The sequence below is a fragment of the Otolemur garnettii genome, unplaced genomic scaffold, assembly GCF_000181295.1.
Source record: "Otolemur garnettii isolate 467f Iridium unplaced genomic scaffold, OtoGar3 scaffold00047, whole genome shotgun sequence".
Taxonomy (NCBI): Eukaryota; Metazoa; Chordata; class Mammalia; order Primates; family Galagidae; genus Otolemur; species Otolemur garnettii.
The window spans coordinates 5926805-5950946 of NW_003852442.1; the positions used below are offsets into that span (position 1 = coordinate 5926805).

A 24142-nucleotide genomic window follows, 5' to 3' on the forward strand; every position below is an offset into this window, starting at 1 on the left:
AGCCCAAGAGTTTGAGGTTGTTGTGAGCTGTGAAGCCACAGCCCTCTGCTGAGGGTAGCATAGTTAGACTCTATCTCACAAAAACAAAACAAAAAAATCCACAATTCATCTTGAGGCATATTCCCTCCAGCTGTGAGGCTGTGGAATCAAAACAACTTATCTACTTCCAAAACACAATGGAGGGGCAAGCTTAAAATGGACTTTCTTATCCAAAAGGGAGAAATTGGCAAGACAAAAGGCATAAGGGGTCCAAAGTAAGTCCAAAACCCAACAGAGAAAAATAACATTAACTCTTTTTTTTTCTTTTCTTTTTTATTGAAAGCTAACTATGTACATTAATGCACTTCTGGGGTACAGTGTGGGGTTTTCACACACAATCTGAAACACTTCCATCAAACTGGTTAACATAGCCTTCGTGTCATTTTCTTAGTTATTGTGTTAAAATGTTCATATTCTACTCTTAGAAAGATTCACTTGTTCTTCTTTTTTTTTTTTTAAGAGAGTCTCATTTTGTCACCCTCGGTAAAGTGCTGTGGCATCGCAGCTCACAGCAACCTCCAGGTCTTGGGCCATTCTCTTGCCTCAGTCTCCTGAGCAGCTGGAACTATAGGTGCCTGCCACAACACCCGGCTATTTGTTGTTGTTGTTGTTGTTGTTGTTGCAGTTTGGCCGGGGCAGGTTCGAACGTGCCACTCTCAGTATATGGGGCCAGCGCCATGCCCACTGAGCCTCAGGTTCTGCCCTTGTCTTTTTCCTTTGTTTGAGACAGTCTCATTTTGTCACCCTTGGTAGAGTGCTGTGGCATCACAGCTCACAGCAACCTCAAACTCTTAGGCTCACGTGATCCTCTTGCCTTAGTCTCCTGAGTAGCTGGAACTACAGGCCCCTACCACCATGCCTAGCTAGTTTTTCTTTTTTTAGTAGAGCCAGGGTCTTGCTCAGGCAGGTCTTAAACTCCTGAACTCAGCTGATCCTCCTGCCTAAGCCTCCTAAGATGCTAGGACTTCAGGCAAGAGCCACAGCGCCCAGCCTAGAAGATGACAATACTGAGCAAGAGGCTGACTCCACATCTCCTGCTGGAAGGCACGTGATATGCGGGCACACAGCACAGTGAGTAGCCCTTGCCCCACTGTTTGCACTGAGCATCCCCTTCTACCCTTTTTGGTCTGAGACTACACTGTCCACTGCAGGGACCCGCACTCACACTGGAGCATGAACCGAGGGAATCCGGAATCTGCACAGGAGAACAAAGTCTGCTGATAAATACTCTTGGCTTGCTGCTACACAGCCTTTGAAACAGTATATTAAATGGGGCGTCCACCTGGAATTGCAATTTAGGATTTATTTTTCCTCTCCTCCATGCAACAGCATGAAAGAGATGAGTTCTGAACTGGCAGCTTCTCTTTCATTTGCCATTATGTTTTACACACAAGGAAATTTGAACGTCTGAAGATGGGGGGTGATGATAAGAATAGAGTTACATGTGTTCCTCTGGCAGGCCAAGTCACCGGCACTTAAATTCACTTCTGACAGTTCTCAGCATCTAACAGGCCTGGAAGTACTAAACTGTCATCTGCCTATCCATGAGAGATTTCACTTTGGCAGGGTTTCAAAAGTAAAAATCGCTTGCTTTTTTAATGCATATTTTTGCCACCACGATATTTCTCTAAGCCATGTAAAATCCTGTACTCTCCAGGGACAGATGCAAAGAGGTTTGTGCTATAGAGCGTTCTTAAAAGGAAAATTTGCCCTTGTTCCTGAACCTAGAAGTCCTGTGCAGGAATCTAGGATGAGGGCACACTGGGTGATAGTTCCCTCCAAGGGTTTGAGCTTGGTGATTACAAATGGTGCTTGAATTTGATGATTTCTAAACTACTTAATGGTTAAAAACCAATGGGCCGGTGAAGACAGGGAAGATGATTCCCTTATGTAACAGTTGGTGCCCCTCAGCAAAGCTGCGTTCTAGCGCTTTCTGACATCAGACATGGAGACAGCCATGCAGGGGCCGTGAATGGAAGATCTCACCTGGTATCAGGGAGAGAGCAACATTCAGAACTGACTCTCATCTACGTCTGCCACCATCCCACAAAGCAACCCCGCAAGGACCCTCACATTCCCTGAGTGCACATTCCCTGAGTGCTTAGATCACGATCACGTTTAAAGTGAAAAGATAGCCTGGTGGTTAAGAGGGAGTCCTGGAGAGATAATCTCAGCCCTCTAGTTTCCAAGAACCCCGGATAAATGACTTACCTTCTTTGGCCTCTCTGTCCTGAGCTGTATAATAGAGATAATTACAGCACCTACCCCAAAAGATGGCTTTGAGAATTAAACCAGAAAACACACGCAAAATACTCTCAATGTGTGGCCATATCGGCCCTCAATAGATGAGTGGCTGCTTCTGCTATTGGTAATGCTATCGTGGCCTCCCAAACAGGCAGGATGTTAGGTTGAGGAGTCAGCCATTGGTAATAAAACACTGCTGCTGGCTGCCAACTGAGATAATGGCTTGTGTGATGTTACCTTGGTTTCCCATGGCCACCACTCTCCTCCCAGAAACCAGAAGAATGCCTGACGCTTTGAAGACACCCATTAAATGTGTTAAGTGAGAGAAAAAGCAGATAAATGGATAAACGAATGACAAAGGAGTAACAGAACAAACATCTTGATAGCTGCTGTTGCACCTTGACATGAGGCTCTCTCATAGCTGTGGCAAGGGATGGGATCTACTAGTCAACTGCAAAGGACACCCAGGAGGGCTCACTAGGATCTGCTAGCTGGCCAGGGGATATCACATAACTGCTCCTACCAGTGGTTCTGCACTTAGGGGATGGTACTAAAGCTCACAACAGTCCGACCTCCTGCCTAGACCTAAAGGACATAGGCCACCTGTTTACTCTGGAAATAGCCTTAAAGAGCACACACTTTAACAGTCCCGAAAGCAGAGTTCATAACTAATGGCAACCTAAGAAGAAATGGAAATTAGACGGTTTGTGGGGAAGACTCCACGCAGTCCTATCTGGATGTTTGGTTTCAGACTCTCCCCTCCCACATTCTTCATCTGCTTAGAGAATTGCACAACTACTGTCCCCAACAGAGCCTGACCCAAAAGACAGCTTTTCCTTTATCAGAGTTCTCCTAATGCAATGGCTCTGGTGCCGGTCACATCATTACCTTATCCTTGCCACCACCTGTGCTACTATTAAACTTAATCCTCAAGTTTGAACCAACTCACTGACGAAAAGTAAATGAAGTTATTTATTAATGAAATTTAAACGAGTACGTGAAATGAGGGACCAGGATTGCTGGCCCTACATAGGAGTAAAAATAAATAGTTGGAAACAAATACCAAATTCCAACCTAGCTAGCCACGATCACTTTCCTTAGTTCAGAGTTTGAGCACCCCGGTCCCCTACACCCCGTCCCTCCTTGGGGCCAATCTCTGTCTGTCTCTCTCTTCTCCCAGAAAGAGGCTTTCTCCTTTAGAAATTATAAAATATCCAAAAATAATTTTTTAAAAAGTTTTTCACTAAGTGAGTCCATGCTTTTGAAGTCACATCCATGCAAGACGTGAGATCACCACAGTCTTTAAGAACACGCTCGAATCCTCTGCCTCCCTGTTGTGTTGAATAACTGAGCTTCCTTATTTCTGAATGCAATTAAAATATACTTCTCCTCGACTCTGAGATGTACTTCAGAAATGTCTGTATTCAGGATGTGTCTGGTAATTACCTGGCTTTTATTAGCCACTCTTACTGGTGCTTTCAATAGTGTCTTTTTTTTTTTTCATCTGGGAAGCTGTTATTAGATTGATGACACATCTCATAATGAGGGCGACTAAGGGTCAAGAAAATATGGTTCACCTCAACAGGGCCAATATAAATGAGCCCCCTGTTTGGGCGCCAAGACAACACAACAGGCTGGCGTTCTCCCAGTTGTGTTCATCTGATAAAGACATTACAATAGCAAGGAATTATGATCTATGACCCTCCGCTGGAACACTCACACATTCTTGGCCTTGAACGCTTCAGCAAAATGCTGCACGCTACGGAGCAGAGCGAGGTCCAGGGTCATTGCTTCTACCTTGGCTTTATGCTGGAACGAAAGAAAATAAAAAGAAATGATAAATAACAGCAAGTTTAGTTCATGGTATCGAGTTACAGTAAATGTGTTATGGAACATGTCGGAATTCCCCTGTTTAATATTAGACGCCCAGAGAGAATATAAATCATGGGAATGAATGGAAGAACAAGGCTTTTACTGCCAATTTCAGGGAGGATGTGAGGCTGGGATTCTGCTAAACCTACAGGCTGGGGGGCTGGACTGTGTTTCCCTCAGCACACAGAAGAGGCACCGAAGGGTCTCTGAGATAACATTATCCCCTCCGCTCCATGTGCATCCTAAAAAGCTGTAACAACCAGGACAAAGTGTGGCTCACACAAAGATGAAGTGGACAATGTGTTCATCTCAACAGCTGCCATCTAATTCTGAAGCGTTTCCACTAAGACTGCATAAAAAATTAAAGGCAGTTCATTTATAGAAAGTTCAAAAGCAAGCAAGACTCATTTCTAACCATGGACGCTAAAGGACCTAGTTCCCAAAGAGAAACCTGGCTTAACAACCCAGAAAAGTCTACAGACAGGTGGGGAACATACTGATAAAATAGCAATCATCATACTGTTAATAATGGCTCCTGTACATTCAGAGCCCATCATAGGCTGGGCACTTACAGATACCATCTCAGTTAATGGTCGCAATGTGTTAAGTGAGAGAAAAAGCAGATAAATGGATAAATGAATGACAAAGGAATAGGCAATTTTCTTCTTAGATCTTATGAGAGACCACAGATCTAAGAAGCTGGGAGCAAGAAATAGACCCAAGTTGGTCTGATACCAAAGCCCAAATTCCCTCCAGGAAAGAAACCGGAAAACAGGAGGTCAGAATTTGAAGAAATCATGTTCCAGGGGAAGGAAAGATCTCAGGGCGGTCCTTCCACTGGTCCCGTGCCTGTAGGGCACTCCCAACTTGGGAGTGTGAGATTAAATGCTATCATTTCTTGGACCTCACTCCTCCAAAGGACATAAAGTAAGAATGCTGGGGCCGCCAGCCCATTCAGGTAAGAAGAGTCCCATAAAACAAACAGTTGACTTGGGAATTCTAGTCTAGACTGCGATGCTTATGGAAGACTAGGGAGAAATAACGTGATACCATTGGGATGCTGTGAAGGGGGTCGCAGAGGGCACTGCTGAGAACACCCCACCCCCTGACTGTCTCGTTCAGGAAAGGGCGGGAGCTCTGCTCAGAGGCTCAGTGTCTCTGTGGTTGGTTTATCTTGGCCGCCTAAGTCCTGGGCTCTCACCCACATCCTTAGCTTTGAACGCCAAACATCAGGCAGTGGCTTCTGAAAAGGCCACTTAACACTTCTGAACCTTGGTCTTCCCATTTGGAGAAGGTGGGTATTAAGTAACGATCTACTCATAGGGATGTGAGGATGGGTATCAAGCACCTAATATCCTGTCTGGAGGAGAGAAAGGATTTAATAAATTTAACTAGAAGATCCAAAGATGTTTACTAGGCCAAATTCTTGCTCTGATGGCACTTGGTAGCCTCTGGGGGCTATAGTGCCACCTGGTGGAGGAAGCAACGTTAATGATGTTCAGAGGTCCTCCCTGAAGACTACCAGGGTCGGGTCACTGACTGTTCCATCCTGGAGAATCCAGGCCTTTCCTACCAACAAAGCCTAGTTTTAAGAAAAAGTGGCAAGAAGGGATTAAATTATTTCCTCAAACCCTGACAGCCTGCCAGTGGCAAAGGCAATATTGGCCGAGGTAGATTCCGAATCCTAGTTCTGGATAACAATGGCAGATGTTCTAATCTGCAGACTTTAGAAGGATGAGGAGGAGCACTGACTTGATCTAGGAAAAGGACAACGTGCCAGTGTCCATTCTGTACATTTCCTAAGATCAGGAAGTAACAGGGCTACGGGGAGGGGGGGTCCTTAGCAAGGTGAGGTCAAACCTTTCATCCTATCGGAAGAAAATTACCAACAGAAGTGAGCTCACTGGGCACTGAGTGAGGAGACGCCATGTGGGGAGCCGCAGAACCCCGCAGGTGCAGGGTCAGAGTAACTGATACTGATCTGACAGTTCAACATCTCTTCGGCGCACAGAACTTGTCAACTCCCTACAGAGATTTTCATGCCTCACAAACATTTAACTACTTAATTCGATATTCAGAATTAGCAAATAAAGTGGCCTTCCACCCTCGATCTGCCTCCTCTTGTCCCCACCTCACTCCACTTGAACATGACACTCACTGCTAAACAGAGAATCTCACAGCACTGTGAACGCATCACAAGACGAAGAGGTGGGGAAGAGATGGTTCCTCTCAGCCAAGCGCCCAGTGCAAACCCTCAGGGACCTGCAGGCTGCCTATTACAAAAATGCTTGTACCTATCCTCCCCCCATAAAACAGGGAGCACATTCCCAGATGGTGACCCCAAAGCAACATTTCAACAAAACTAACAGCACGGCCAAGGAGCCCGTCCATCCTTCTATGCATTTCACTTGAAATTGGTATGTTTTCCTTTGCTTCTCCCCCTTCACTTCAAAATAAAGCACAGAGCTGCCACTGCCAATAAGAGCAAAATCAGAACATACGCCTCTAAGGGGACACGGGGTCACAAGCCATCAAGTAGTTCAACAGACTAATCCATGAGCCGTGGGTTACTAGGCTCCTGGGGACAGTGATTCAAGTCCACATGCTATCATTCAGGTAATTCTCCTGCCCTGGGTATCGGGTTTCCTGTTCCTCCCCCTGACCCTTAGAACTGCTTAAAAACTATATGCAATGCAGTAAGTCCAGGGAGGGAAAATGCAGCTTCCAGAATGAGGGTGTGTGTCAGTATTTATGTGAGTGCAATTGTCTAACAAACCTCACAGCTTTACAGAAATGTCTGTAGGGGGACAGAGCAGCTGACAGATTGCAAACAGCACCCACTGTTGAGGGGTAAACTGTTGACTGTCGGGTGAGGACGAGACCCAATGTCAACGTGAGACTTCCTCCCACATCTGGCCATGAATTTACAACTCACTTGTAATTTGTTTTCTTGGTTTAACGCATGAGCTTTCTGCTGTTGTTAAGTTTTATTTGTGACTTATTATAGATGCACAAGAAATGGCCCAAATGGGGCAGAGAACATTCACAGACCCAGCATCTGGCTTCCCCTGTGTTGACATCTCAAGTATGGATAGCACATGGGTAAAACCCAAAAATCAACATGGGTACAACACAACTTAGGAGACCACAGTCATTACGATGATGAGATTTCAGCAGTTTGGGGATACATTCATTTTCTTACCTTTGTTTAGTGTATCTTTGTGCATAATTTTATGACATTTTATCATGTGCAAGGATCTGTATAACTATGGCCACATTTCAGACACAGAACTCTTCTATCCTGGCCAAGGAAACCATGATGTTCATTAAGAGGTGTCAGACTTACCACCTGCTACCTAGAACATGAAAAGTTCAGGCCTTATTTGGCCACAGCCTGATGTCTGGATTGGCAAAACAAACAAAAAACCTTCTGTCCTTCAGAAGGGCCAGGAAGATTTGGTCAAAATTCCTAAAGCCAGGCTTACAAGATCCTCTGTGTGAATCAAGACATGCTTCAGTAAGAAACACTCCCCAAATCTCTATATCTTAAAACAACCAGGATGATCACTCACTCACAACTCACATCCATCCCAGGTTGGTGGTCCTGGGCTAAAATAAGCTGTTGGCCTTCTGTAGATCCTTCCTTCTCTTCCTTTGTATCCATCTCCTCACCTGCCACCTGACTTGCCAACCATCCATCCACCTGCTAACCTTTGTTTAACAGAAAGAGGTTCAAGAGGTCCTAGGTGAAGGACACAACTACAACTCAGACTTTGGACTTTACATTACAAATGTTAAAAATGTAACCTAATTATTTGTACCCTCCTATAAATTCAAAATTAAAAAAAAAAAGGCTCAGACTGAGAAGACTGAATCTTGAAATGTTATAAAATGCCTGTTTTACGTTTCCGTGCCCCCAATTCTCATTCTTTCCTCTAATCACAAACATCATCTCAAGAAAAACAGCAATGGTAATTTGTTTTAAATTACATAAATTGACACCTACTACCCATCATTTTAAAACAGAAACCCCACTGGTGGCATCCTACGCGTGAAGCATCAGATAACTTCTAAGTAGCTGAGAAACCCACCCTGCTCAGCCAGAAAGACATATGAATAATTAAGCAAGCTACGTACTCTTATTCTATTGCCCGGGGACGCCAAGGTGCTCACCGGTGGTGGCACAGTTCACTGGCACCTTCAACACACTGAATCTTCCTGATCTTTTCTTTATTGAGTTCTACAACCTGTCTCACTGATTCAAGAGTTTGCAAATATGGAATCAAAGGGCTTGCGTGTTGTTACACAGTCGTGATCCATCGCATCATTTTATGACTATAAATTAGCCAAGTGCGACTCAGATGGGATACCGCCTGAAATCAAAGGAACCATATGGGGAGTGTGCAGTATTTAAACAGAGAAATGGAGAGATGTTGTCATCCTCAGCAAAGATGCCACCGCCAGGCTGACCTGGAGCTACACAGCCCAGCATGACCACAGCACTGGCAACTCAACTTCAGGGAAGCTACTTGAATCTTCCGGGCCTCATCTGCCTAATTTGAGAATAAGCCTGACAGTATCTGTCTTATGCAGTTAAAGATTAGACATAATGTATATAAAGTATAGGGCACACAACTGACTCTTAGTAAATACAATTGTCATTATAACTTTGAAGGCCACTGCTAAAATGCGATGACCATTGTTTTTCAATAATAATACATTAGTCATTGTGGGTGTCCCTTGTTTATTTAGTTAAATTAACGTTAGTAGCCCAAGAAAAGTGTGAATAGCTCTTCTGTGAAGGATGTCTCATGACCCCAGAGGAGGAGGAAAGAGGCTCAGTGAATCCACCCGAAGCCATGGTGCCCCACTTCCCAATCTCAAGAAGTATGTTCAACCCCAGCGGTGCTAGTTAATATCATGTGCTCAAGCTGGAAGGCCAGAGTCTGATTTATCAGCTGGGCAAGCTACTTCTTCTTGAGTACTGGTTTTGTCTTCTATAAAATGGGAATAATAATAACATCTGCCTTATCAGGGGATGAGATAACACGTACAGCACTTGGGACAGAGCCTGACACCCGATAGGCTGTCTCTAACTCGACATCTTCATTGTGATTGTTAATTGTCATTTCATCATTGTCATCACCAACAGGATGGGCACGGAGCCAATCACTCCACTCTTCAGGGTAAGGTTGGATGGGTCATCACTGACTGATGGCAACAACCTCAAAACACTGACCCTATCAGTCACACTCATCTATCCCTACAGCAACTCGAGAGCCAAGGGCAGGTCTTATCATCCATCCATTTCACAGATGGATAAACTGAAGTTTGAAAGGATCTTGCACAAGTTCAAACATGTAATTGCTGGCAGAGCCATGAGTCACAGCAAGTCAAGATTTAATCGCTATTCCATATCCCGCACGTCCTCTCACCCAGCACCACTCCCTGCCCCTCAGAGACCCTCACTGCACCTGCAGCCAAGACCCAGGGAAACCATAAGGTTTGCACCTGCCTCACAGAGGGTGGTACACAGTCCTGATCTTGGTAAACAGCAAGGGACACGACACTCACTAGTGAACTCACTCATTCATTCACTCACTCACTAGCACTGCCTCTAAAGAGGAAATCCAGCTTTCACACATCCCATTTCCTTTTGTTCTTTTTTTCCCCTTCAGTCACTGTGACACATGATAGGCAGTGTGGAGACTCACAATCACTAATGCATTATTATTGAAAAACAACGGTCATCCCCACATTCCTCTTGCCAACAAGAAATGGTAATAGCTCAGGGTACTAGGCCTTTAGAAAACTGGATATGAATAATTCCAGTGATGAAATCTATTTTTTAAACCAAACATTATTACTTTAAAATCACCATTAATTATGAATTTCCCGTAAAATAGCTAGGAGGGCATCAGTGAATTTTCTCCACTATGCCACTGTTTGCCATTAATGAACAAGAGTATTTGGTCCGGGGACCGAGCTGGTGTGTGCTTCAGAGCACACAGAGTGAAATCATACATGCATGCTTCAGAACAGGCTCATCTCACACATGGGCCTTGCTTACTGCACTCAGCTCCACTGTAAGAATCCTTGGAGAACATGCTGGGACAATCGGCACCAGCCAGGAGCGACACTTCCTTATACTGTGTCCAGAGCATTAGCAGTAGTTGGGTCAGGAGGAGGAGCCTGCTGGCACAGTGGTTGAGGACGGAGAAACCCAGATGCACCAGGTGGTAACAGAGAGACCTGTCTCTAACATACCCAGAAAAAATCTTCTTTGTGCTGTGGGGACGTGTCATAGGCACCTACAAAGGCAAGACGTACTGTTCAGAGGGAATTAGCTGTTCCGTGATCTCAGGGCAAGGTGCCAATCGCGGTGGATCTGATGAATATCTACGTAGCCTTCCCGTAAATGTATTCAAAGAGTCTGCTTCTGGATTCACCTTTAAAAACATTCTTTTTTTTTTTTTTTTAACAGAGTCTCACTCTATCACCCTGGGTAGAGTACTGTGGTGTCACAGCTCACAGCAACCTCAAACTCCCGGGCTCAGGCAATCCTCTTCCCTCAGCCTCCCAAGTGTCTGGGACTACAGGCACCTGCCACAATGCCTGGCTAGTTTTTTTCCATTTGGGGGTAGAATCAGGGTCTCTCTCTTGCTCAGGCTGGTCTCAAACTCTTGAGCTCAAGCGATCCACCCTGCCTCGGCATCCCAGCGTGCTAAGATTGCAGGTGTGAACCACTGCACCTGGCCTACATTTATTTCTTGATAATAAAAGCAAAAAAAAAAAAAATAAGAAGAACACCCATAATATGTTTGATATTTTTTCACTTAATAGTCATATGAAATATCTTTTGAGACATATGTAACTGTCCCCATTTTGCAGATGAGAAAACAGAGGCTGATATACTCTAAAGTCACAAAGCTAGTAAGACACACATCCAGCTGAGATGTGGCAGCTTCCAAAGCTCATGTCCTCACAGGATTGCTACGCTGTGCTGCAGCCTTGTGGTCACGGTCTTTGTCACCCACCACCGAGAAGCTATAAAGAAATTAACATCATCTATATGTTCTTATTTGCGTCTATTTTTTATCATATTTATTTTACACACTTAGAATTTACAAGAGAAGCGTTCCAGCTGAAAGGGGAAATGTAGCCGCGGCAATAATGTATATTCAGAGCTCATTGCTAATGGCATCCTGCAAATTCTAATCCAATGGGCCTTAATTGTGTTATGCTGATGTCTCTCACCCTTCCACTTTACACATGCTCAGTCCTGATTCTACGTTCTAAAACCTTAAATGGGACTTGTCACATTTACAACAGCAAGAGACACTGGCGCAGAGCGTGTTCCTGACATGACATTATTCACTGAACGATATAACAGACATCTAACTAAACCACTTTAATAATTCATCAATATCCTACGCGGGGCTTCCTAAACTAATTTCTCCAGTATTATTTAAAGGATGTTAATGGTGGCGATGGATGGAGGCATCTTCGCTGGGAAATGCACGAGCAGCTAGAGGCTTGCATTGATTGGGGATCTTCCGCCTCTCGGTCCCACCCTAACCAGCAGGGTGAACAAGGCTAACGGGGGCTTGTCCAATCTTCGCCAAGACTAAAGGCTAAAAGTGGGCACTGATAAATGGTCTTTCTGATCAGATACCCAGAAAAGAGAAGGCTTGGGGTCTCTGTCGCGCCTCTATGACTTTTACCAGGCACTTTGCTTTAAATGGGGGGAAAAAAAGCTCTTAGAGAATATTCTGTGTTTAGAAGTATGGAACCATACCAAAAATGATCCTTGGCAAAGCCCATTTTTTATCTGGAGTCTTGAAAGAGGGGGACTGAGTGTATCATTCCAAATCTACCACCAAGCGATGACCTTCACTCCTGGGCCTCCCACGGGCACCCCCTCAACCCACCTCCCTCTGCCAAAACATGCAAACACCCCTAATAAGCAAATCAGGGTGACGCTGCCTTCATTCTGTGCAGGCCACCATTTTCGCCTTGCGTTGCTGGGACTCAATTTATAAAATAACGCTATCAATATCTATAGGTAATTGTGTGGCTATTCAAGGAGAAATTGCATCGGATAACAGCTTATTTAATTTGGTGTATGAGTTACGTGCCATGTAAAGCAAAACTATTAAAAACGCTTAGACAGTAATTGGCAATATTTTGCACGCTGGGTAAAAAAATGCTTATCTTGCCAGAAACTAACAAGAGAGGGAAAATATTCCAAAACCTTCCAGTTTCCCTCCGTGCGATGTATTCACTTTACGGCTTAAAGACAGTTGAAGGAAGGACAGTGAATGACACGGGAGCTTGGCTGTCAACATGAGTGTGCATTTGTGCCTTGCTATGGAAGAAAGAGCCTTTTTTTCATGGTGAATTTTTCATTCTAATGTAAGTGATGATTTACGTTAACTATAGGTAAAGCGTGGTTACATTTTCCTGAAGGATTGCAGGCAAGTAGAGGGTAGTACAATAAGTTGAAGCATAAAAGCTTTCTCTGTCATAATATTTATTATAATGGCATATAAAATAGCTGAAATAAATAATAGATGACTAAAGGTAAATTCACATGATAAAGAATCCTTCAGCAGACACCATTACTTTTGACTGCGCTGGTTTTTATACACAGCTGAAGGCTCTTAATAAACATGCTCTGTGTCTTAGGTAAGTACTGGGAACATCAGAGATGTGCTTAAGAGGCAACCTAGTGGACATCGGCTAATTTACTGTATAATTCTCTCCTCGATAGGAACCGTCTGGACATTTTGAATATTTCAATACCTGGGTGCTTAATGAAACTTGTTTAGCAGGGGAACTCCCACTTCGGGGAAGCCACGGTTAAAAGAAAAATCAGTGTTGCTGCGCCTAGGTTCGGAAAGAGACGCAAAGCCCAAAATACTGCTGGGGCCTGCTGATTATATATGATACAGTATATAGAATTATCTCTATATAACTGGCATTCTCCTCTGCTGCAGGTAGCTTTCCTCTGCTTGGGAGGACTCTGCCTTCTACCTGGAGGAACTGTGAAGTTTGCAAGGTCCCTGGATGTACTGGAACCCGGCGGGTAGAGGTGAGGGATGCTAACTATCCTATGAGGCGCCGAATAGATAGACTGATAACCAAGAAATATCCAGCAAATAGTGCTGAGGTGGCCTGTGTGTGTCTGGGGAGAGAAACTTCCATTCGCCCTAAGTGGTCTTCGGCTATTTGCGTTTACCACGAGATAATAAAAATAAAAGTGTTCTATTGAAGAAAATACAAATAATTCAGAAGTGGATAATATAGAAAGTGAAAACGTCCCCCAAGTCCCACTGCCTCCAGGATAAGAACAGTAAAGGTCTGATTCAAATCCTTCCACAATATATTTTCTACACATATAAAAACATGGTGCAGCTTTTACTACAACCACAGTATGACAGCTCATGGGCTGGGTTACAACCTGGCTGGTTCAGTCGATACACAATTAGATGAACCTAATAGCTCCACACCCATCCTTTTTTAACCAGTAAGTTTAGCCCCCTATAGGAAATGTTCAATCATTTTATAAGAACATCCACCCACATCCTTCACTAGCTTTGTGAACTTTCTGCATCAATTCTTGATGCCTGACTTTACTTATCAGTAAAAAAAAAAAAAAAATAGAAATTGGAGGACGGTGCCTGTGGCTCGAGGAGTAGGGCTCCAGCCCCACATACCGGAGGTGACAGGTTCAAGCCCAGCCCTGGCCAAAACTGCACAAAAAAAAAAAAAAAAAAGGAAGAAGAATCTCCTTGTTATTGCCAACGGCTTAGTATCTACGGTAAAGATACTTCTATGGGAAGCACAAATACTAAACAGATGTCCTATTAAGGTCAGCTATTGTTTTTATTGCAATTAATATTATTGTATGTTATTTCTAGTTTGGGTTTTGCTTCTACTGAAAGCAACATTGTAATATATACACTTTTTATTATATAATTTTCCTCTGTAGGATAAATTCCTGGAAGTAGAATCCCTAGGTCAAGAGAGACTCACATTTCAAATTTTGATAGATTTTTGCTGGGTACCCTCCAAAAAGGTTATACCAATTTCCATTCCCAAGAACACTGCAGGAGACCAGGAGAGAAAAGCCAAACAACCAATAATTCACATTGACATTTACAGTAAATTAAAATGTTCAGCTCCCTATCTCCATCTCGAATACCTAACGCAGAGTGGATGGCACTGAGCAGGTTTTTAAGACAGGCTTTAATTTAGAAAATGAATGGGGGGAGAGGTTCTGTGGGGGCCTGAACCCAGAGGGTAAAATGCACAGGTGTATGACACACTTCCTGCGTGAAGGACGTGGCAACAACTTGGACTTCAACCTTACAAACGCAAAATATGGAGGCTCATTGCATATACCCTCATGTCAATCTGAAATTTAAAAAAAAAATGAATGAATGATATACAATGTACCAGTCGTAAGTAGAAATAAAAGTCAGTTAGTAATATTGGCAACAATGTTCCATAAGCCATTTGGAAATGCAGGCATTTTTCCTGGCATTTCAGGCTGGCTGGAGGAGCTCCTGCCTCTGGAAGGTGGCCATACTACACGCGATGACTGTACACGTGGTATGTAGGGCGTGCAGTAAACATATAAGACTGTCATCAAGCTAGGGGAGGGACCACAACAGGTATTTTTCATTTGTGGATGAAGCCAAAGAGAAAAATTTTTCAGAGGTTTCGCAGAAGGCAGGACATTCCACAGATAAACTAGAAAAGATTAAAAAATGTACTTCCAAAAGAAATGAGGTTTCCTGCTTAAAATGGTATCTGTCTAGCAGCCTGGCAGAGGTTCCCCCCTAAACATCCATAAAGACAGAGAAGGTGAGACCCCCAACACACACACAAGTCACAGTCAAGTTATGGCCAAATTTAAGACGTCATTTAAATTCACTACAGGACCAAATGAATTATACTTGAGAATGAACTGAAGTAGGCACTCAAGTAACATTAACAAGAGGAATTTGTTTTGTGGGAGGAAGGAATTCATTGACCATTAAATCACGTATGGTCTGCTTTGCTGATCTGAATGAAGAGACAATGGATAACGTTCTATTTTATAAGAAAAAAGTGTAGATGTGCACGAGTAGGTTAAAATGTTGAGAATAACTGAAAACAAGCAAGCAAGGCAGAGAAAGGAACAAAGAAAGAACAAACAAAAAGAGAGAGAAAGAAATGAACTTCCACACCACCAGCCAGAAGCGGGGAGAATGATAGATGGAGTGGCTGATAAAAAGAAACTCCATCAATCCAAAAAAAAAAAAAAAAAAAAAGTCCACAAAAAATTACAAATAAGAAAAAAAAATAACTAGGTAGAGAAGAAACAAAGACTGAAATACACAAATTAGTACAGATATATTAGTAATTACAAGAAATATAAATGAACTTACATTCACACATTAAAAGACACAAATCAGGCTGGGTCCTGGGTCTCATTCCTGTAATACCGGCACATGGGAGGCCGAGGTGGGTGGACTGCCTGAGCTCACAGGTTCGAGAGCAGCCTGAGCCAGAGGGAGACCTCATCTCTAACAATAGTTGGGCATTATGGTGGGCACCTGTAGTCCCAGCTACTTGGGAGACTCGCTTCAGCCTACGAGTTTGAGGTTGCTGTGAGGGCAACAAAGTAAGACTCTGTTCAAAAAGAGAAAGACAGAAATCAACTATTTTAAAATGAGCTCTATGTTGCCTAAAAGGAGACAGTGCAGAGATAGAGAGGAATAGTCGTCCCTCAGAATCGTTCTCTCTTTCCACAGTATGGGAAACGAGGTGAATAAAATAAGTTATGTTCATGACCTACAGTGCACTGAGATGAGACATTTAGGTTTCTACTAGTGGTCTTTGAGCAGGAGAGTATGCAACCCCCGGGCTATTCCTCAGATGAACTGGGTGGCCCATCCTTCCTTTCTCCGTCCATGAAATACGTCTAAGTTATAGTAAGTTCCTAGTGGACAGTAAAGCCACTATGATACAAAGCCTGGATTCCTCACTCATCAAACAGACAAGAGCCACCTGTTGACCAGAGACACCCACATAGATCTGTGTCATACAAGGAAAGACACTTGGTCAAACTGTTCTCTGCCATAATGTGAAAAGTAGACCTAGTCCCTTCTGGACCTCAAGTTCTAGGAAAGAGCCAAAATGTTGGGGTGTGAGGGGAGTTCCGTGCTGTGCTTTTACCAGGATATTACAAGAGGGAGAGGTGTTCTGGGAAGAAGAATCATCCAGTTTGTAAGCAGAAATGAAAATTAGAACATTACAGAGTTGAAAGACCCAATTGAGTCCGGAGCCCAAATAGCAGAAAATAAGCCTATAAGAACCTTTGTGAGACAATAGCCCATTACGACTTGTAAGTTAATTTAAATAATTCAGCCTGGTAACATACATCAGATTAATGGTGCTACTTTTCAACCCAAGCCCATTATTCCAGATGGCCTCATGGCAGCCGCCATTGAGTGGAGGGACTCAGGGCGAGAGGGAAGCATAACGACGACAAATTAGAAAAATAAAGCAAGTTGAGAGTCCTGTCTAGACATTGCTGTGACTACACGTTAACTAACTAGAAACCAAGAGATCCAAATCCCAGTAAGATTATTAAAGAATTATATTGGAAAATAAAAATCAGTCTGAACTTCTAAGCCTTAAAAGCTGTTAAAAATAAGAAACCCTGAGCCTCAATCATACACCAGCAGGAAGTGGGCTGTGATAGCTGTCAGAGCCCTTATGGAGAATTTGCTGCCCTGGATTCAGCTCAGATGGGACCATGGGGGATGCAGACAGTGTGCTTCCCTGTAGAGAGCTAAAAGCTAGATAAAGAATGTTATCTTCAACAGTTACGGTGGTTCATGCCTGTCATCCTTGCACTCTGGGAGAGTGAGGCAGGTGGATTGGTTGTGCTCAGGAGTTTGAGATCATCCTGAACAATAGCGAGACCCCATCCCTACTAAAAAGGGAAAAATTAGCTGGACATTGTGTCCAGCTAATGTGTCCAGCCTGTAGTCCCAACTACTTGGGAGGCTGAGGCAAGAGGATTGCTTGAGCCCAAGAATTTGCGGCTGCTGTGAGCTATGATGCCACAGCACTCCTCTCAGGGGGACAAAGTGAGACTCTATCTCAAAAAAAAAAAGAAAGAAAGTTATCTTACTCTCAGGATCCTACTCCTGATTGCCATGGAGTCTGTGCTTCCCACTCTTGCCTTTTGAAAGTGGAAGTTTTTGCTGTTTCTGCCTTTGCTCCACCTCCATTGTGCAAGACAGCAGTGGGAGTTGGAGGCATGGATAGACGGCCCTTTACAAAGTCATAGGATCATCACGAACTGTATCTGATCAGGAAGGAGACCCTAGACTTACCACAGAATGAAGTAATAAAGTGGGACTAGGAGACTCTGTGCCTTTGGGAGAAGACTGAATGTGTACTCTGTGGGGTAAGAAGAGCCCAAAAGGAATTTGGTGTCTGGATGTGAAGACTGTAACAGAGTCTATAGCTGTTCCCTAAATCCCTGTGTCCTTTTTTGCTGTGGCACTCAGATTTGTTACCCAGTCTCCTTCGTAATTAGGCACAGCCAGGAGGCTTAGAGCCGGCCTGTGGAATGTGAGTGTTAAGTGAGATGCCCTCCCTCAAGGCCTCGCCCATAAAACCCAGACACAAATCACAGTCTCCCTCGCTTCCAGCCACTTGGGAGATAAATAAGCACAGTTACCAAAGATAGAAATAAATTAACATTGTGTTAAGCTATTGAAACGTTGGGAAGTATTTGTCCTAGCAGTTAGCACTGCCTAACTAACACACATGAATAAAACAAAGAAGTACTGAAAGGTTGAAGACCAAAGTTTGAGAGAAAAAAACACCAGGGAATTTGAAAAAGCAGGATAGCTAGTGTAGTGATGTTACATAAATAAAAAATAAAGTTTTAAGCAAAAAAAAAAAAAAATCCTCAAAACTTGAAAAGGAAAACTCAAATCACTATAAAGAAGCACACTGCATGATGGGAGAAATAATTAGGCAACAATATATAACAACAATGGATTTGCATGTGCCAAACAATATAGCTTTAAACAGGAAGAAAAAGATGAATTTACAATCTTAGAGCAAGAGTTTAAACATTAGAAACAAGTAGATAAGGAGACAAAATAGAGTATTTAGACCAAAGGATTAAGAAACGTCCTCTAAAAAGGCTACAGATCCCTACACATAAAAATATTCAGTTCAATCACACAATCTTGAAATTAACCATGAGCCAGAGTACAAAGGTGATTTCAAAATATTCCAAACACTTGCCATTAAAGACCTCTTCTTTTATTTTTACAATGATACAGTTCAATTAGAAATTAACAATAAAAGATTTTCATTTTAAAAATGGGAAAGTTATATCCATTTGTACAGAGTTTATAACTGGGAATTGGATGCAAAGAAAAATATCTAAGTATAAAGGTGCCACATTTAAGTAAAACCTGTGAAACCGTGGTACTGATGCTGGGGAGCTGTGCCTGTCACCTGAGTGGTTTGGATACATAGGAAAAAACGCCCAGATCTATAAAGGCTAATTAAAGGATGAATAACAGCCAATAAAGTAAGTGAGAGCAATACCAGGAGATGAGGAAAAAGACAAACAAAAATGTGAAGCATTGCACTGAAGTCTCAGGGAATGCTGAGCTCCAAACATGATCTAACTCAAGAAACAAGTTCATGTTTGAGAAATGTTGGCTTTTTTTTCTTTCTTTTTTTTTTCTTTTTTTTTTTGAGACAGTCTCATTATGTTTTCCTCTGTAGAGTGATGTACTGTCACAGCTCACAGCAACCTCAAACTCTTGGGCTTAAGCGATTCTCTTGCCTCAGCCTCCCACCTAGTGGGGACTACAGGTGACTGCCACAATGCCCAGCTATGAAACATTGGCCATCTTGAGCTTTACAGCTAGTAAAGCACAGAATGTACCCCCCAAAAAACAATCATCACAAGGAAGATAAACCTCATTATTTCTTCCAAAATATTCAGAAAGAACATAAAAGATACATAAAGATAAAAAATAAAGAGGAAAGACCCAACAACTCTATCCTAAGAGCTGTGATATACTTTAAAAAGAGACCAGAATTGGCATAGAAACATTAAAATGACAGAACAACATAAAACATGAAGCCCTGTAGATATAGCTGAAATCTCCAGTGTCCTCCTCTTCTCGTCTTTACCCTCTTTGTCTCTTCCCCAAAGTAAACACTGTTTTGAACTTGATGTTCAGCCAAGTAATAATATTAATGACGATGGCCCATTATTACATAGCATTTACTACGTACCGGGCTCTGGTCTAAGCATGTTCACACATGAATTCACTTAACTCACTCAAGAGTTCTGTGAGGCGGGTAGTAATATTCCTGCATTTGCTGCAGAGGCACAGAGAGACTAAATTTCTTGCCCGAGACACGGCAAAGACAGTCAAAGACTGTCTAAGCTAAGATATGAGCCCCAGTTATCTGGTTTCATGAGTCCAAGCTCAGAACTGGGGCCCTGGTATTGTGCCTATCATTTCTGCATTAAAGGCTGTGACTATACTGCGCAACTGTACCCATAAGTAATATATTTGCTTGGTTTTTAGCTTGGATTTCTGATTCTGTTTGTTAATCTTCCCTGAGAGAAAGACATGTCTAGAGAAATTAGTCCCATAATAAGAAGGATAACAGTCGATGATGAAAACTTTCCAGACATTAACGAGAAATCGGTCCAGTCCCCCAGGAACACGGCAGGTGCATTTTGTGGGGCTAAGGCCTGGTGAGCTGCCCTTTCCTCCAGAGGGTGTTCTTCCTGCTGACACTTTTTTGCCACCAGTTCCTGCATGTCACATCCTTCTTAAATTCTTGGTTTTGATCCATTTCTTTGTAGTCATAACAGAATTAAGTCCTCTAGAAAGTTTGTTAAGAAAGCATTACATGAGCCCTCTAATGTTTTTCCTGTTGCTTCCCATTTAAAAGATACATTTGGGGGCAGCACCTGTGGCTCAGAGGAGTAGGGTGCTGACCCTGTATACTGGAGGTGGCGGGTTCAAACCCAGCCCCAGCCAAAAAAAAAAAAACTGCAAAAAAAAAAAAGATACATTTGAGTACAGAATCTCTGAGTTTGTTTTATTGCAATACATGTCACTATCTTTTGGAACTTACTGTGACAGAGAATACCTCTGACATACGTCACCCTGTGAATTGTTTGGAACAGTATGAAGCACACGGCAAGGTCCAAGCAAATATTAGCTATTAAATTCCCGATTTTCCACAGTAAGGTGCTTTTCTTTAACGTGCAAGTACGTCATGGATTTGATTAGAAAATAAACTACTTATGGCTTGGCGCCTATAGCTCAAGTGGCTAAGGCACCAGCCACATACACCAGAGCTAGCGGCTTCAAACCCAGCCTGGGCCTGCCAAACAACAATGACAACTACAACCAAAAAATAGCTGGGCATTGTGGTGGGTACCTGTAGTCCTAGCTACTTGGGAGGTGGAGGCAAGAGACTCTCTTAAGCCTGGGAGTTGGAGGTTGCTGTGAGCTGTGATGCCACAGCACTCAACCCAGGGCAAGAGCTTGAGGCTCTGTCTCAAAAAAAAAAGGAAAGAAAGAAAAAGAAAATAAACTACTTACAAAAGAAAAGAAGGTCAGAGGAAGAAAGAGAAGTGGAAGAATGGAGGGAGAAGGGAAGCAGGAAAGAGAGAAAGAGATTAAGAATTGTAGAGGAAAGACAGACAGACTCAGATGGGCCATGCAGTTTCCATCCGGGAGTCTGTGGCCAACCCTCCAGTGCAGACTCAGAGCAGGGGGTGGATATCCCACCATCTTGGTGCACGCGTGCAGCTGCCGGGTCTGGGCATCACACATGGCCATATGTGCATTAGGCTGGCTCTGTAGTCTTCTCTCTCACAGCCAAATGGGATGAATGAATCACGCTGGGCAATTTTGTTAAAAGCCAGGTCACAGATAGCACGTGCCCCAAAGAGCATCGCAGACAGCATTAGAGTAGGTAGGGGAAGCTTGGGGGATTCCACCTTATAAATGTCCATTAGGAGCCACTTTGGAATGGCATGCATGAAAAAGCAGGCTGGCCTCGGTGCACGCTCTCCCTGCCTCTTCAATATTTATAAACAGCATCTTCCATTTCTCCCTCGGCTTGATGTGACAGATGCTCTGCTTTGGCTGCTTTTGGCACGACAGGGTGGCGACCTAAGAGAGGGCCCTTGGTGTAGACATTTGGCACAACAGGAAAACTAAAGAACAGCATGGACTCCATGAGGTTGCACTTCTTTCTGGGGTACCAGGTCTGAAATGCATCCCTAAGAAGGGAGATGAGGGGGGCATTATGGCTGAGGGCCACATTTCACAGTTAGCCCAAGGGCTACCGGTCATGGCGCTTGTAGGATCCTTAGACCACTTTCCCCTTATGAATGTAAGGAATTCATTCCAGAAGGCAAACACTTATGTTAATCACACACTTCCGAGGACCTATTCTTTGGGAGGCACCATTCAGGGAAGGGGAGACTGTAGACCCGGCCACATTTTACCCTGTTGAACCCTGACAAAATCAGTCTAATTATGCCTATTTTGTACACAAAACAAAGGCTGAAAAAAAGTGTGAGAAATCTGCTCAAAAATCATATAATTAGGATCTGGAAAAACCAGAGATGTGTTTCTCCCACCGCTCAATTCTCTTTTCAAGATAGTCCTGTTTCCTCTGGACCAGAAGTTTCTTCCCAGCCCTGAAATGATCCATGAGTCCACAAGATTTCAGTGTGGCCACATCCGAAACATACTTTACTCCCAGGAATAGTGTTCTTCCCATAAACCCAAAGTCTTTTACACTTTTTTGTTTGTTTGTTTGAAAAATAAGACTAACTTAAGCTTCTCTCCTTCCCTGATCCCCCGGGCTCTGGGTTACCCGAGTGTGTTAAGGGAGCCCTGTGCAGAGTGAATTGTTGCTGTATGTGTAGGAAGGAGTTGCAAAACTAACCATTTGCTCTACTCACTAAACCGTGAAACAGTTTTCTCTCCTAAAGAGTCTGAGTCCTCTAGAACAGGGATTGGCAATTTTTTTCTCTAAAGGGCAAGATAGTATTATAGGTTTTTGCCAGTCTCTGGCGAATATTCAACTTCTATAGTATGAAAACAACAGCAACCATCCACATTGCATGAGCGAATGAGTGGAGCTGAGTTCCAACAAAAGTTTGTTTACCAAAAACAGGTATTGGGGCATAGTTTACTGACCCCTGCATTAGGATAAGAGTATACTCCATCAAGCTGGATGTGCTGGATCATGATTATAATCTTAGCACTCCAGGAGGCCAAGGCTAGGTGGATTGCCTGAGCTTAGGAGTTTGGGGTTGCTGTGAGCTATGACATCATGGCACTCTGCCTAGAGCAACAGCATGAGACTCTATCTCAAAAAAAAAAAAAAAAAAAAAGAGTCCACTCTCTAGCCATCTGATGGTCTTATAATTAATATATTGTGCAAATACAATACACAATTCATACAATGAATGTATGAGGAAAACAGGAGAATGTCACAGCATCCCTTAGAATGGGTGTTGAAATTAGGGTTTCTGAATATTTCCCAAGCATGCCAACACCTGGGCATTTAGGGTGTTTAGACATTGTTCACTAGGCTCAGGGATGAGGGATCAGACAGGGATTCTCCCCAGCACCCTGGCAATAACCATCAAGTCAAAGGCCCAGTGTGGCCACCTGACATGTAGGCCTGGTGCTTCTATCCCGTACATACGCATTTATACTTCAGAAAACCAAATCCAAAATAAAACACTAGCAACTACAACAAAGTGCTTCTGCTAATGAAAAGAGAACAGCACATTTTCTTCCTGATTGGAGAGAAGAAAGTCGCAAATGAAGACACAGAAACTGGGTTGGGGGGAACCACAGAGGGGGGCACAGGCAGAAGTACGCAGACAACAAGAGGATTAAGATGTGAAATAAAGACACTGCTTACCAAGGGTCACTAATGAGGCTGTTTCTACCAGGGCTGGGGATCTTTCTCTAATCCAAATGATAGCGGCAGGTCAGGGGTGACTGACACTCAGAGCCACTTCTTCATGTAGACACAATTACTGGAGACACGACACTCAGGGGATTCAGAGCTCCTGCCAGGGACAGCAGTATGGACCTTCTAGCAGGAATGCTGATCATCTTGCCATTGGTGAGGGGGTGGTCAACTCCCCATTGCTGCCCTGATAAAATATCACAGTGTTTTGGGAATCACAGCTTCTTATCAGGAAGATGCTCTCTGGGCTGAGAACTCACTAACCAATCAACCCACCAAGTTGATTTATAGGGATAGAAATATTTCCAAGCAAACAAAAACTACTAAGAAACTGAACTACTAACTAAGAAAAGGTGAAAAGAAAGAAGAAAGAAAAGGGGAAGGAAGAAGGGAGGGAGGGAGAGAGAGAGAAGGGAGGGAAAGAGAGAGAAGGGAGGGAAAGAGAGAGAAGGGAGGGAGAGAGAAAGAAGGAAGGGAGGGAAGAAGGAAGGGAAAGAAAGAAAGAAAAAGAGACAGGGAGAGGGAGAGAGGGAGGGAGAGAGGGAGAGAGGGAGGGAGGGAGGAAGAAAGGAAGGAAGGAAGAGATGGAGGGAGGGAGGGAGGAAGGAAGGAAGAAAGGGAGGGGGAGGGAAGAGGGAGGGAGGGTGAAGAAAGGAGGGAGGGCAGGAGGGAGGAAGGGAGTAAAGAAAGGACGAAAGCAGAAATCCTATAAAACTTTTTTCACAGATCTCCAGAAAACATCAGAGATTGAAAACGACTTGTTTCATGAATGTGTAGGATATATTTTCAATACTGATATAGGATTCTCATTTTTGATACTGAGATCTTAAGTTATTATGGACAGTGACGACATGTGTAGCATTTTCACAGTACAATTTCAGTGGCAGAAGATTAAGATGCAGCCACTGCAGTTAGTGTC

At 43.3% G+C, this 24142-nt stretch overlaps 1 protein-coding gene across 1 annotated transcript in view; it reads right to left on the bottom strand.

The window, feature by feature from the left end:
- WWOX (WW domain containing oxidoreductase) overlaps nt 1-24142 on the bottom strand; it is a 970358-nt gene that overhangs the window by 704493 nt on the left and 241723 nt on the right. Inside the window, exon 6 of the mRNA XM_003791310.3 lies at nt 4004-4092. Coding sequence (XP_003791358.1) covers nt 4004-4092 — 89 coding nt within the window. The remainder of the gene's footprint in view (nt 1-4003; nt 4093-24142) is intronic.